The sequence below is a fragment of the Schistocerca nitens genome, chromosome 7 (assembly GCF_023898315.1).
Source record: "Schistocerca nitens isolate TAMUIC-IGC-003100 chromosome 7, iqSchNite1.1, whole genome shotgun sequence".
In the NCBI taxonomy this organism is placed as follows: Eukaryota; Metazoa; Arthropoda; class Insecta; order Orthoptera; family Acrididae; genus Schistocerca; species Schistocerca nitens.
In genome coordinates, this window is record NC_064620.1 from 217,005,784 (window position 1) to 217,020,310 (window position 14,527).

The 14,527-nt window shown below is 43.5% G+C and overlaps 1 protein-coding gene across 3 annotated transcripts in view; it reads left to right on the plus strand.

Moving 5' to 3' along the window:
• Window positions 1-14,319, plus strand: part of LOC126195101 (phospholipase A1 member A-like) — a 156,752-nt gene extending 142,433 nt beyond the window's left edge. For all 3 annotated transcript variants that reach the window (XM_049933570.1, XM_049933568.1, XM_049933567.1), the window contains one exon: window positions 11,457-14,319. In XM_049933570.1, the coding sequence (XP_049789527.1) occupies window positions 11,457-11,667 (211 nt within the window). In that variant the 3' untranslated portion in view covers window positions 11,668-14,319. The remainder of the gene's footprint in view (window positions 1-11,456) is intronic.
• The last annotated feature ends 208 nt before the right edge of the window (window positions 14,320-14,527 follow it).

Genomic DNA, 14,527 nt, shown 5'->3' on the forward strand with positions numbered 1-14,527 from the left:
GAGTGTAGTTGATGGCAGAGGAGCTTCTCCTGTACCTTAGTCAGTGTTCACGTGGTAGATGAGCTTGTAAGTCTTCAGATGAGTCCCGATCCTCTGATTTTTTGATGATTACTACGTTCGCAGTTTTCCACGTAGCTGGCTGGGACCATGCCTTGCAGCAATGCTTCACTCAGTAACTCTCTAAATCAGTAACTCAGTAACCTGTGCAACTGTATTTTTTAAGTGTTTCTGAGTGTATACCATTTATACCGATGGACGTCTTATTCTTTAATTGCTTAATTGCTAACGCTACCTCTTCTCGGGCGAATGGAACAGTGACGGGGTCATTTGTGTAGGTGTCATCCATTTGTCTTTGTAAGTCTGTGTGATGCTGCTGGTCATTCGTCTTTTTGTCATCACGGAGAAGCTTTTTCAGCAGGCACTCTACTGAACATCTCCAGCTCCTTGTAATCGGGCCGTCTGAGCTTCTATGAGTAATCAGTAATCTCGGTGTCTGTATCTTATCTGTTTGAAATTTGAATGTTTCTCCCCATAAATTGTTTTGTAGCTGAGTTTTCACAAAGTTTTTCCAGTGAACCTGTCTGGTTCTGCATAGTTTAATGGTAGAAATGATACATAACGGAACTGAGTACAACATTTCCATCAAAAACATGAAGGCTTCCTGGAAGAAACTATCTGGAAGTACATTCAAAGTTGTACTGACCGAGTCACCCTCAAGAGACGCTGACAGTTCCGGCCTATTAGGCGACGTGGAAGGAAGACTGGTTCCGAAATACGGTCGCCAATTATCGCGGTCCACACATTCCGGCTGCACCGATGCTGATGATTCACTATCATCACACCGTGAGGATTCTGCATACTGTCCCTCCCACAGATGACTGTTATGAAAGTTGAAGATACCTCTCCGCGTAGAGATGGTCTGAAGAAGCCAGTGACAAAACTGCTCCTGAAGTGGAAAGTCGGTCTCTAGTAAGCCCTGCACACGCTACAGGTGATAAGGGTAGTAACAATTGTCATGGAGAATGTTTCACACGGTCGTCTGGCTTACAATGTACTGGCGAGCAAACTGCCTGGTACTGACATGGCGGTCGCCTTCCATGGTGTTAATCATATTTTCCTCCAAGTCTGGTGTCCGAACATTTCCGGTACGTCCTTCACGATTTCCTGCATCCTGAACGACCCTGTCTCAAACAAAAGACGACGCATTGCTGCAAACATTGAATGCTGTGGTTGTTGTCGGCGGGAATAGGTCTCCTTACACAACCTTGCCGCTCGCCGCCCGTTGTCATTTGCCTTTCCGTAAGTAAACACCATGTCGGCAAGCACTCGATTCGAAAACGGGACCATTGTGTACAACACTGTATCACATCCACTACAAGGTGAGTCAGCAAGAGAAGTGAATCTGTCGCAACATTACCAATGGCTATGACAGTAGAGTGCGCTACGGCATGAGGTATGAGGTACAGTACCATACTCTAGGAGAAAACCAGGCGTACTGCAACTGTGGCTGCATGGCACAGCGTGTATTAGGCCGCAGACTCTGCAACAAAGTATGATTGAATAGCTAGTCTCTGGCACAGAAACCATGAATTCCCGGACGTAAGTTCATTAGACCTTTTTTGTTCCGTATCATCTCATCAATCAATCCCTAAAGTTTGTACACTGTGGAAAAATTAACCCTGCAGAAACTATTGTGGGTATACATTTCTCGTGTTCACAGATTTTTTACATTCAGGTAAATTTAAAAGGATGAAATAGTATGTGCTGCACAACAGGTATCATTTGACAGTTTTATACAACTGCAGCCACTACCAATATTATTAATAATAATATGCATCTCTGACAAAAGAAAGGATTGTTTTCGTGGAATTTTCTTATTTTGTACATAATTAAGTACAGTTTAGGGCAAGACCGACGTAATGTGTAAGCTTTCGTCACTCTCCATTTCGTCAGCCAAATATTATTAATATTGTGCTACTAAAGTATTGTCACTTACCAAGTCTCATTTTCTGATGCAAGGAACGGCATAATTTCCACTTACGAAATTGACTGTCCTTCCATGTAGTCCACGGGAAAGTTAATACACGTTACACCACACCGTAGGTACACGTTCAATAGAGAAAACTATAATGCAACATGACTGACACTGCCTATTTATAAAGAAAGGCTGTATGTCTATTTTTCAAACGTGCAGTTGTCTCGATCATGCTACGATTGAAGCCTGTAGTGTCATTCATAACCTTTTCTTAATTGCAAGCATTGCCAATGCCGAAAGCCTATTCTCCGTCATTGCGTTTCGAAGAAAAGTTTTTATCCTTTTCGTTGTTGAGAAACAACGGGATTACTGTATGATAAAATCCAAAACTTAATATACTATAACACATTCACAAAGCCTCAAAACAGATTGATTTTCTATCGCTATAACATATACTGACGTCTGATCTAATTTTACTATGTATATAGTGAGCGAATTTGCATATCTGGGGAATGTGCTGTCATCTAGCGGGATATGTCAAGCGAACGGGGATAAACGGCTGCCGCAGTGTGCTACCAGCTAGTGGTATTGACCTAAATTTGTATTTCAGTGCAATGGTTGGCTGTGCACGCCGAGAACCGTGCACATTGTTTATCAAATCCATTTGTGATTGATCCTTAAAGCAACTACGTCATCACAGTTGCGCATGAGTAAAAGCTCCTTAAAACGTGCACAACTGAAAATGTGCTCGCCAAGTTTCACAAAGTGTAGAGGAGTAGCAATGTAGCATTGCACGGAAGACTTAAATGGCATCTCATAATGTCAATATCGGCTCTTGAGCATCAAAGTTTGACGATCACTGAGTAAGGACGTTGACTCCGCTGCAAACCCTAGCGTTCAACATTAGTACCTTCCACGGTTCCGGCTCTTGAGGAGACACTTCGTTGAAAGCGTCCCCAGCACAGCTCAGGCCATCATATACATGGTGTTTCACAAGTCATGTTACACGTTTCTAGAGGTTGTAGAGGGGACTTAGTAGATCAGGTTTTACACAGGAACCCATGTGCGAAAGCGTCATCCAATGACGCTACAGAGGATCAAAGTTATAGGCGCCGGTGCCTGTAAGTATACAGGGTGAGTCATCTAACAATACCACTGGAAACACCTCACAAACCACAATAAACACTGAATAACCAATTCCACAGACCGAAAGTGACGAGAGTTGCTGGTGGAATTGGTTAACACAAACCATTGAGAAATGCGCGGAAGTATGATTTTCAACACATACTTGCGTTTTTTTAAATGGAAACCTGTTATTATTTTTAGCACAACTGAAAATAGAAAAAATATTTAATCAATGCCGTTTCTTACATTGTAAAATGTTAATTACATCCAGAGCAATTTGTAACATAAATTTGACGCTTAGGTAACTCCTCACCAGTTCAGTCGTGTGTATCGTAGAGAACCGAATTAATTAGGAATACAAAAAGAACAGTGATGTATCGTAGGTACAGAAGAGACATGAACATCGCGTTACGTCCACATGCTAATATTTTTATTAGTCTTTTTCTCTGAAGAATGCTGTACGGCACTGATTTGTTAGAAGAAAATGTACATTAAGATGAGAACGTAGTTAAACTTACAAATTTGTTTTTTGTTTTCAATTACAGAATGTAAAAGAGTGCGTCCTGACACTTCAGGCCAATAAATGTTCAAAGTGGTGCCCATCATTTGCTGCAAACATTTCCAACCTACCGCGTTATGAATGTCTTATACGATGCAGTACAATGTAATGTGGTGTAATGTTGCCACAGGGAGCCTCAATACGATGTTTCATATCCTCTGGGGATGTAGGCACATCAAGGTACACGTTCTCCTTTAACGTAACTCAAAGAAATAAGTCTAAATGTGTAAGATCAGGAGAACGGGATGACAAATTTATGCGTCCGCTACGTCCTACGAAACGCCCGTCGAAAATTCTGTCAAGGGTAAGCTTAATGTTAGTTGCAGAAAGTGCAGAAGCGCCATCATGTTGATACCACATACGTCTACGCGTTTCCAGAGGGACATTTTCTGGTAATGTTGGCAGATCATTTTGAAGAAATTCGATGTATTTTGCAGCTGTTTGGGTGCCTTCAATGAAGTGAGGACCAATGAGATGGTCGCCAATTACTCCGCACCATACATTTACATTCCACGGTCGCTGTCGCTCTACCTGTCGAAGCCAGAGAGGATTGTCCACGGACCAGTAATGCATGATTCGTAAATACGCTGCACCGTGATTTGTGAAACCTGATTCATCGGTAAACAGATAGAACTGCAACGCATTCTCTGTTAATGCCCATTGGTAGAAATTCATTCGATTATTAAAGTGGTCTCCATGTAATTGTTGATACAGCGACACATGATACTGATGAAATTTGTGACGATGAAATATGCGCATTACACTAATTTGACTCATTGCACTGCCTCTAGCGATGTCACGTGAACTCATGTGTGGCTTCATAGCAACAGCAGCTAACACAGCAACTGCACCTGCTTCCCCTGTGTTGAGTGGTACTTAAGTAAATAAATTAGTGAAATCAAAGTGAACTAGAAATTAGGATATAAATGAAAAACTTGGTTTAGTTTAGAGGGTTACATACTCGCAAGCAGCGGGCCGAACAGCAGAACAGAAGAGACAATGACCGCGAAGTCAGCAACTTCCACATAAGCGGGCGCTGTCGATTCAGCCGTCAGGGCATCGCCCGACCGGCTCACGTGTTTCTCAGTTGTCGTATGTGAGCAAAGGCCCTCGCCTACATCCCAAGAGCCAATGACCGACGTAAAGAAGATTCTTCGAGAAGCCATTCAACGTGACAGAAGAGGCAATGACCGGCTCACGTGTTTCTCAGTCGTCACATGGGATCAAAAGCCCTCACCTACATTCCAAGAGCCAACGACCGACGTTAAGAAGATTCTTCGAGAAGCTTTCCAACGTGACAGACGAGGCAATGACCGTGAAGTCGTTCACCTCCAGTAAACTGAAGTGAATAAATACGCGAGACGCAGTGAGCCAAGGAAGTCAGATGAAGACGGAGACGAAGACGGAGACGGAGACGGAGACGAAGACGGAGACGGAGAGAAGAGACGAAGAAGACGAAGAAGTTTTCAGTCAGTTTCGGTGCTGAAGACCGTCATGTAAGAAGAGTCTGCATCATGCACAGACGAACCAAGTCCGCCGCTGTAATGGAATAGCAGGCAGCAGCCGCGGCGCCAGAAGACGGAAGTTAAAAGGTATTTCAAGTCTGATTTTTACGTACCCGGGTGACTCGTGAGGATGGGAAGGAGACGGCCTCACCTCAGCAGTCACCTGTGAGCTGGGATGAAGACCTGACAGCCGAAGACTGGCAAGCGGGAGTCCGTGGTTCGAGTCCAGGACACTGGCCTTGCCCCGCCGCGCCGCTCCGCTGGTCGACGCACAACACACGCGGCCGCATAGAGAAGAGAAACACTGGGACGCCACACCCAAGGTATCATCCGATGCACGACTTCGCTCGCAATAATTAAACCGGCCACCTCGCGCTGCGCGTCTCCCGTCAGCTGGGCGAGACGGGACACGAGATACACACCGCTACGCGTAATCAGACGCCGCCGCCGCCGCCGCCGCCGCTGCCGCAGCAGAAGACTTCACAAACGACACAGCTGCCGCTCTCCGAACCAGAACATCCCGTAAGATACAGTTGTACAAATCTTCAATAAAAGTTATCTTATGTAAAAATTATGTTTCATTCGACCTCATACCCGAGCCAAGGAAGAACCCACCCTGCCCACATGTTGTTAAGAGAGAAAAGTTAATTTATTTAATATTTTCACCCTGACAGAATGCTTTAGAATGCTCATCCTGACAATTGATAGCATCAACAGAGAAAACCCAGTTACATTTAGTAGCAGAAGTGTCACATTTAGTAACACAACTGTTACATTTGGTATCAGAAGCCGTTCTAGTTGTTACATTTGACCATGATCCTAATTTTGCAGCTGCTACTAAATCATCAAAAAATGCTGTTATGTCTTCGCCAGGTTTGCCTGAAAAAGGAGTTACTAAGGCTGCTGCTGAGGAATCTAGGGTGGGAGGGATTGAACTGGTTTGCCTAACCTCACTCAACTGTTTAAATAATGCATTATTATCGTTTTTAAGCTGTGCTATCTGATTAACTAAGCTCTGAATAGCTTCATCAGTAGAAACCGCTTGTGGTGCTGACTCTGACTTTGTACGATTTCGTGTCATCATTTTACAAACTATTAGTTACACAATATTACCACACTGAATTCAAAAGATGTTTAAATATTTTCGACAAACCCTTAAAATCATGAGAGAAAATACACTTCTAAATAAAAAAAATATTACGACTGCTATGCGCACCTCTATCCTTTCATACATTAAACAATACTAACTGTGGACCTTTAGTGACTGTCATTCACACCTCATATTGAGCCAAGGGTTTTTTCTCTGACACCAAATGTAACAACTATAACGACTTCTGATACCAAATGTAACAGTTGTGTTACTAAATGTGACACTTCTGCTACTAAATGTAACTGGGTTTTCTCTGTTGATGCTATCAATTGTCAGGATGAGCATTCTAAAGCATTCTGTCAGGGTGAAAATATTAAATAAATTAACTTTTCTCTCTTAACAACATGTGGGCAGGGTGGGTTCTTCCTTGGCTCGGGTATGAGGTCGAATGAAACGTCATTTTTACATAAGATAACTTTTATTGAAGATTTGTACAACTGTATCTTACGGGATGTTCTGGTTCGGAGAGCGGCAGCTGTGTCGTTTGTGAAGTCTTCTGCTGCGGCAGCAGCGGCGGCGGCGGCGGCGGCGGCGGCGGCGTCTGATTACGCGTAGCGGTGTGTATCTCGTGTCCCGTCTCGCCCAGCTGACGGGAGACGCGCAGCGCGAGGTGGCCGGTTTAATTATTGCGAGCGAAGTCGTGCATCGGATGATACCTTGGGTGTGGCGTCCCAGTGTTTCTCTTCTCTATGCGGCCGCGTGTGTTGTGCGTCGACCAGCGGAGCGGCGCGGCGGGGCAAGGCCAGTGTCCCGGACTCGAACCACGGACTCCCGCTTGCCAGTCTTCGGCTGTCAGGTCTTCATCCCAGCTCACAGGTGACTGCTGAGGTGAGGCCGTCTCCTTCCCATCCTCACGAGTCACCCGGGTACGTAAAAATCAGACTTGAAATACCTTTTAACTTCCGTCTTCTGGCGCCGCGGCTGCTGCCTGCTATTCCATTACAGCGGCGGACTTGGTTCGTCTGTGCATGATGCAGACTCTTCTTACATGACGGTCTTCAGCACCGAAACTGACTGAAAACTTCTTCGTCTTCTTCGTCTCTTCTCTCCGTCTCCGTCTTCGTCTCCGTCTCCGTCTCCGTCTTCGTCTCCGTCTTCATCTGACTTCCTTGGCTCACTGCGTCTCGCGTATTTATTCACTTCAGTTTACTGGAGGTGAACGACTTCACGGTCATTGCCTCGTCTGTCACGTTGGAAAGCTTCTCGAAGAATCTTCTTAACGTCGGTCGTTGGCTCTTGGAATGTAAGTGAGGGCTTTTGATCCCATGTGACGACTGAGAAACACGTGAGCCGGTCATTGCCTCTTCTGTCACGTTGAATGGCTTCTCGAAGAATCTTCTTTACGTCGGTCATTGGCTCTTGGGATGTAGGCGAGGGCCTTTGCTCACATACGACAACTGAGAAACACGTGAGCCGGTCGGGCGATGCCCTGACGGCTGAATCGACAGCGCCCGCTTATGTGGAAGTTGCTGACTTCGCGGTCATTGTCTCTTCTGTTCTGCTGTTCGGCCCGCTGCTTGCGAATATGTAACTCTCTAAACTAAACCAAGTTTTTCATTTATATCCTAATTTCTAGTTCACTTTGATTTCACTAATTTATTTACTTAAGTACCACTCAACACCTGTGATGGGTTTGTTACGGACCTGATGGCGTGTTACGACCATACCTGTTGCATACAATTGTTTGTAGATGTTTTCAAATGTGCAGCGCGCTGGACCAACTCTGTCCGTGTACCTTTCTGCATACAACCTGCAGGCTGCAGCTCATTTTGTCTACACTCGCCATAAATGAGTATCATCTCTGCCTTTTCAGTGTTAGAATGAACCATTTTCATAGTTCTTACAACACTGTACACACTGTTGTACTTGCGACATCCTCACGTTCCTAATGTGCGTACTTCTGTTCTTACTTGTGTACAGCACACTACCACAGACGTCCTTTAACTCAGTGTACTACAGTTATTCCGAGTATAAGGACTAATTCAGCAAGCGCTACATGCAGACACTGAGATAGCCAAACTCGTAAACATCATGGTCTTCGTAAACATACTCCTACAGATCTTGTTTGTTACAACATGCGACTGAATGTCTGAGGATTCAAGAGTCAACTTTACGTTACAAATTACTCCTGATGTGCTTAACATTTTACAATGTAACAAACGGCATTATTTAAGTATTTGTTTCTATTTTCAGTTGTGCTAAACAGGTTTCCATTTAAAAAATCATAAGCATGTGTTGAAAATCATACTTCTGTACATTTCTCAATGGTTTGCGTTAACCAATTCCACCAGCCCCTCTCCTCACTTTCGGTCTGTGGAATTGGTTATTCAGTGTTTGTTGTGGTTTGGCAGCTGTTTCCAGTGGTAATGTTAAGTGACTCACCCTGTAGGAATGTAGCGGGTGATTCCGTAATGATTTTACAAATTTTCAAGGGTGATGTAGACAGATAAATGTACCATTTTGAGGTAAGAGTCTCTGTGCCAGAAACGAATGAGTCCAAAGTTATAAGCGAAAACCGTTCTGTTACCTAACATGTACCGTTACTGTTGTTGCTAAGATTGTAGGTAGGCAACTTTCATAGGTGGGAATATGGACCAAGACAAGAAAAAATGTCCAGTAAAAATGGGCTCTAAAATACATACGTTATGAGCTACGAACACTTCTTCAATAGAGGAGATGTGTTTCACAGAAATGAAGGTGAACAAGTGCTCATAGCTCCACATGTATGCATTCGAGAGCCTATGTTTACTGGACATTTTTTCTTGTCTTGCACCATACTACCACCTCTGAAAGGTACCTACCCTACATCCATAGCAACAACAGTACTGGTGCACGTATTCCACTGTCAGAGGTTGTAAAGTGGTGTGGTCTCCTGACCTTCATTTCTTGCATATTCCGTCCTCACAATTGTATTCTGCACATCAAGATGCTTCATTCGAACCCAAACTCGGTAAGGTAGAGTCAATTTTGTACGAATTCATGTAAGTGATATGCAAATTTAATAAGTAAATCGCAAGTGCACACCGAGGTTGAAAAAATCGAGGCTGGCGTACACAACATGACGGCCACAGGAATTATCGCTCTAAAGAGGCAACCAGCCCGCTGGGAGGCCCGTCCCTTCAGAGGGGTGAGTCAACGTACCTACTTCGGCCGGAGTGACCGCCCAGGGAGAGGACAGCTTTTGCCAGAGCGAAGGGATAACGACCTCCGCGTTCGACTTAAAAGAAAATTCCGCTACATTGTGTGGGAGCACCCAGAAGACGCATTTTTTGACGTATCGACAGTGTAGTTACGAAGTTCTCACAGGAGGACAGTATATGCCTAATGGAGATGCTACATATTTCCGCATGGGTCAACTTAAACGAAACGTCATTCTCCCATTTAAAAGAGCAACACTGATTGGCGGAATATTCCTGATGCAAAGAGCCAGAAGAGTGATGGAAGACAGCTAATGATATACCCTTGCAATTTTTCCAGAAAAAGGAACTGTTCCGTTGTCGCTCTTGGAGTGGGAACACGTAACGAGAGCGAGTGCGCTCGTACGTATACGCAAAGAGCGAGGGACAAAGTCTCTCCTCAGTACTTCACTGGGAGAGCACCTGTGTCATTAGTGAATCGGAGTGATAATCTATATTGAGTCGCTCGCGATTAAGCATTGTTCACTGTGTTGACCGCCACACTTATTGTGCGGTGTGAACACAGACAGAGTACTAGTTAAATACCTGTGAGCGAATATTGAGTGGCATCGCAGTGGAATAATTATCTGACCGGTGTACCACGCCAATAGTTAGACTAGCGGCAGATTGGAGTCATTGACTTCATCAAGGCGTAGGGAGAGTCTGATTGGCGAAGGTCAATCCAGATAGAAAGAGATAGTTGTGTTATTTGTTAGCAGCGAGCGACGCAGGCAGCAGTCGTCGCAGCTCACGGTATTGTGCGCTATAGCACATGCGAGCCCCATCTTTCCTCCATCAGTACACTCCATTACATTTCTCATGTGACAGCCTTGACCGTACCTAGAAAAGTTATTCAAGTTGTGTAGGTGCGGTTCTCAGCCATTCTGCTGAGTACATAACATTCTTAAAGAAAATGGAGAAAGGAACCTTTCCATACTTTGTAAAATAATAGTATTCCTATCCATAAGAGGCAATCTGCTGTTCCGAAAAGAACCCAGAAATTTATTATTTTCTAAGAAAGAATTTCACTTGATTTCTCAAAAATGGTTCAAATGGCTCTGAGCACTACGGGACTTAACATCTATGGTCATCAGTCCCCTAGAACTTAGAACTACTTAAACCTAACTAACCTAAGGACATCACACAACACCCAGTCATCACGAGGCAGAGAAAATCCCTGACCCTGCCGGGAATCGAACCCGGGAACCCGGGCGTGGGAAGCGAGAACGCTACCGCACGACCACGAGCTGCGGACTCTTGATTTCTCAGAATTTTTTGCAATAAATCATATTTTTCGTTCGTTTAATGTTTTTCTTACACTAACTAGCAATACTCGAGTACCCAATTATTCCACTAGTTACGTAAGAATATAGAATATTTTTGTGTGTTTTCCTTACAGCGGACGACTCCAGAAGATATTCGTTGCTGAATGTTTTTCATGCAGTTCTTGTTGGTACATTAGAAGCATCTGTCTCACTTCTGTAGTAGTGTGAGGTGGAAATTGTTTCTTGTTGGATCAGTCCATTGTGCAACTTGACAAAATAGAACCCACACACTCACAAGGTACTAGAATGAGTTTCGCTTGTAACTTTTGGGAACCAGTGACCCTTACCTGAAATTGATACATTTATCTGTTCCATCATCCTTGAAAGTTTGTAACATCATCACGGAATCACCCAATGTATACATACATTTACAGATGCCGGCGCTATTCACTTTGACGCTCTGCAGCGTAGTTGGATGACGTTTCTGGACTTCTCTATGTAAAACTTGATTTACTAAGTCCCCTCTACTGCCTGTTGAGGTGTGGACCATGAATTGTGAAACACACTGTAGGCGAAGGGTGGACGCAGCTCATATTAATGCCCTCCAAGAAGTGACCGGATACTTTTGATCAGGTATTGTACGAACAGTGGGAATTTGAACGAGAGGTACAAGACGAGCATATGTGCTTGTGTGTCCGCAGGCAGGAGGGCTTCTTCGTGGTGCAGACGGCGTCGTCCCCGCCGTTCGCGCTGGGCCGTTGGCGCTCTAGCGACCCGTACCGCCAGCACACACAGCCACTGCCCGTGGCGCTGCCTGCGGGATCTGCCGACGACTGCGAAGACGAAGACGCCGGCCGCCTCCTCCGCATGCTGCTCGGCGACCGGGAGCCGGAGCTCGTGTTGTTGCCCTGACTGTCCAAACTGCTCTTCTCTACTGTCTGTCTAGTCCCACACGAGGTTTCAGTTGTTTCAGGCCGCGTCTACATGTCTCCCCTACACCCAAGCCGTCATTAGCGTGCTCTGGCGGTGCACAGTTCAACATCCATACAAGTCTTGACTTGACTACGCTTGAAAAGCCAAAGAGAGGAATGCGTCTCCACGATTTAATGCGACAACGTTCTCCTTGAAAGGCGTGCTTCACTTCATTTGTAATGGTTTAAGCAAACGAAAGCTATCACATGATATTTGGCGGAGGATACTTAGTAAATTATGTAGCAGTGGCACCAGTTGCTCTAACAACACATAAATACACAAACTGTGACCATTACTGTACCCAAAAAAGTAACAAGCATTGAATATCGAGGGGTACTGCATTGCAGCGTGCGATAAGTTGGAAATTTGAGTTGATCAGGGATCGTGTCCTGATGACCGAAGCGGTTAAGGCAACCGCTCGTGAGAAGCGATAAATCCTAGTTCGAGTCCCGATACGATACAAATTTTCAAATTTCGCCATTGCCTTAGCACAATATCCTTGCGGCTGGCAGTCCTGATTTCTCACCCATGCCATCCCACCTTTTTCCCATTCTCTGTTTCATATTAATTTGAATATCAAATGACCTAGAATAACATCACCTGCAATTTTAGTAGCAGATTACAGGAGTTGGAAAACTTCTCCATCCATCTTGACTTTACAAGTAAACTTTTTCGCAGCTTTACAGCTGAGCTACACAACTCATTCCAGGAAGCAGCGCTCTCTCTGAACTGTTGTTAGACGAAAGCGAAACTAGAGCTTACCGAAAATGTAATTAATCCAGGCATATGTATCAGCAAGTTGCGAAACAGGATGACAGAAGAGCCAGTAAGGTAATCAGAACTGTAGCAGGAGGAAAAGCAATGCGTTTTCAGTGCAAATGCGTCGGGCAATAGTAGCTGGCGGCAGAAATGATCGAATGGATACCTCGATAAACTGCAACAACTGCTGTCATCAGAAGCAAAAATGCGGGGCAAAGGGCAGCCGGTACTAAACAACAAGCACATTGTGGCGAATTGGCCTGTCGTATCTTGACACTTAAGAGGGGTAGGACGTCAAACGGGCCGACTTGGAGCAGGAGAGGCACCACAGGACATTTTATTTTCTACTGTCTATACTTTTACAAATAAATTCATAAAACTTTGTCAGCATGACCAGGAAGGATTCAGGATTCAACTCATAGCAGTGGAAGTGCAAAAACATAACAAAATTAATTTTTTTATATATGAAATTTCATCATTTTTTCACTTACTGTTGGCTGCATTTGTTGCTATAGGTACATTTTTCTTCACAAGTAAGAGAGATTTTTTGATGAATTTTGCACAGCATACAAACCATACTTACAGGTGTATGAAACTCTAGAATTTCCCAAATCTATTAAAAACTGTGGTAAAAATTGAGATAATTAACTACAACATTTGATTTTTTTCTAAACATCAAGTTTAAAACGTAACAGCTCATTCATTTTTCCATAAATTAAATAGACTCAAGAGTTTCAGACACCTGTAAGTATGGTTTGTATGCTGTGCAAAATTCATCGAACAGTCTCTCTTACTTATGAAGAAAAGTGTACCTATAGCAACAAGTGTAGCCAATAGTAAGTGAAAAAATGATGAAATTTCACATGTAAAAAAATTATTTTGTTATGTTTTTGAACTTCCGCTGCTACGAGTGTGAATCCTGAATCCTTCCTGGTCATGCTGACAAAGTTTTATGAATTTACTTGTAAAAGTATAGACAGTGGAAATTAAAATGTCCTGTGGTGCCTCTCCTGCTCCAAGTAGGCCCGTTTGACGTCCTACCCCCCTTAATAGGATCACAAATCGAGTCCTCTGCTACCACAGCCTATATAAATCCATAAATAATCCATTACAATGTCTCTCATGGGCCGCCACGGGAGCGCAAGGCACCGAGATATCAAATACCTCTGGTTGTCAGATAATGACTATGATTTTTACATTCTCAGATCCATTACTGTACTTGAAGACTAAAAAAGTGTAGAATACAATTGTATTATTCTCTTTTACCATGGTGTCCTACCGGATGTTAACGTTCATTATGCCACCCAGAGCGATACAGTTTGCCATACTAACTGATGTTACCATTTACAATCTCGTGCTAGCAGTCACTATCATTTACTACGTTGTGCATTTACCATTCGCTGTAACATGACGTTACCATTTGCCTTGTCGTTTTACCTCAAGTTACCAATCACAGTGGCATGATACTCAATGTCACCATCTACCACAGGATGTTACCTGGCGTTACCATTTACCAAGCCATACTTCCTGACCTTAGCATGTATCAGCAATACAAGCGTCAAGAAATATCATGAATAATGAAGCACGTTGGTATTGTGGCATGTCCGCTTCATATGTTGTACATATATAGAATGTTTACAGAGAATACTATATGCTCACAAACCATGTTCACATACCAAATATTCCTCACTGACAAAATGAAGTATAAATGAATTGCGAATATAAGAAAGTAATTACGTTATTTAAGTACATACCGTGATTATATGTCAACATTTGTTGTTTAAAGAAGTCGAATAAATTTAGATTAAAGAGCAAATAAAAATTTAAATTACTTCTGTTTAATTTTTTTCTCGTATCGCATAAACTGTCATTCTGAGACTGCTGTTCTTTGGAAACTTTTTATGAATTGTTGTTACAAATCATTTTCAGTGACTTTAATTTTAATTTCTACGTAAATGTTGCTCTTTGCACAGCCCTTTTAACTTCAGTTTTTAGAATGAAACCGGTATCGGTCCTAGTTCACGACAACGTTAATTTATTT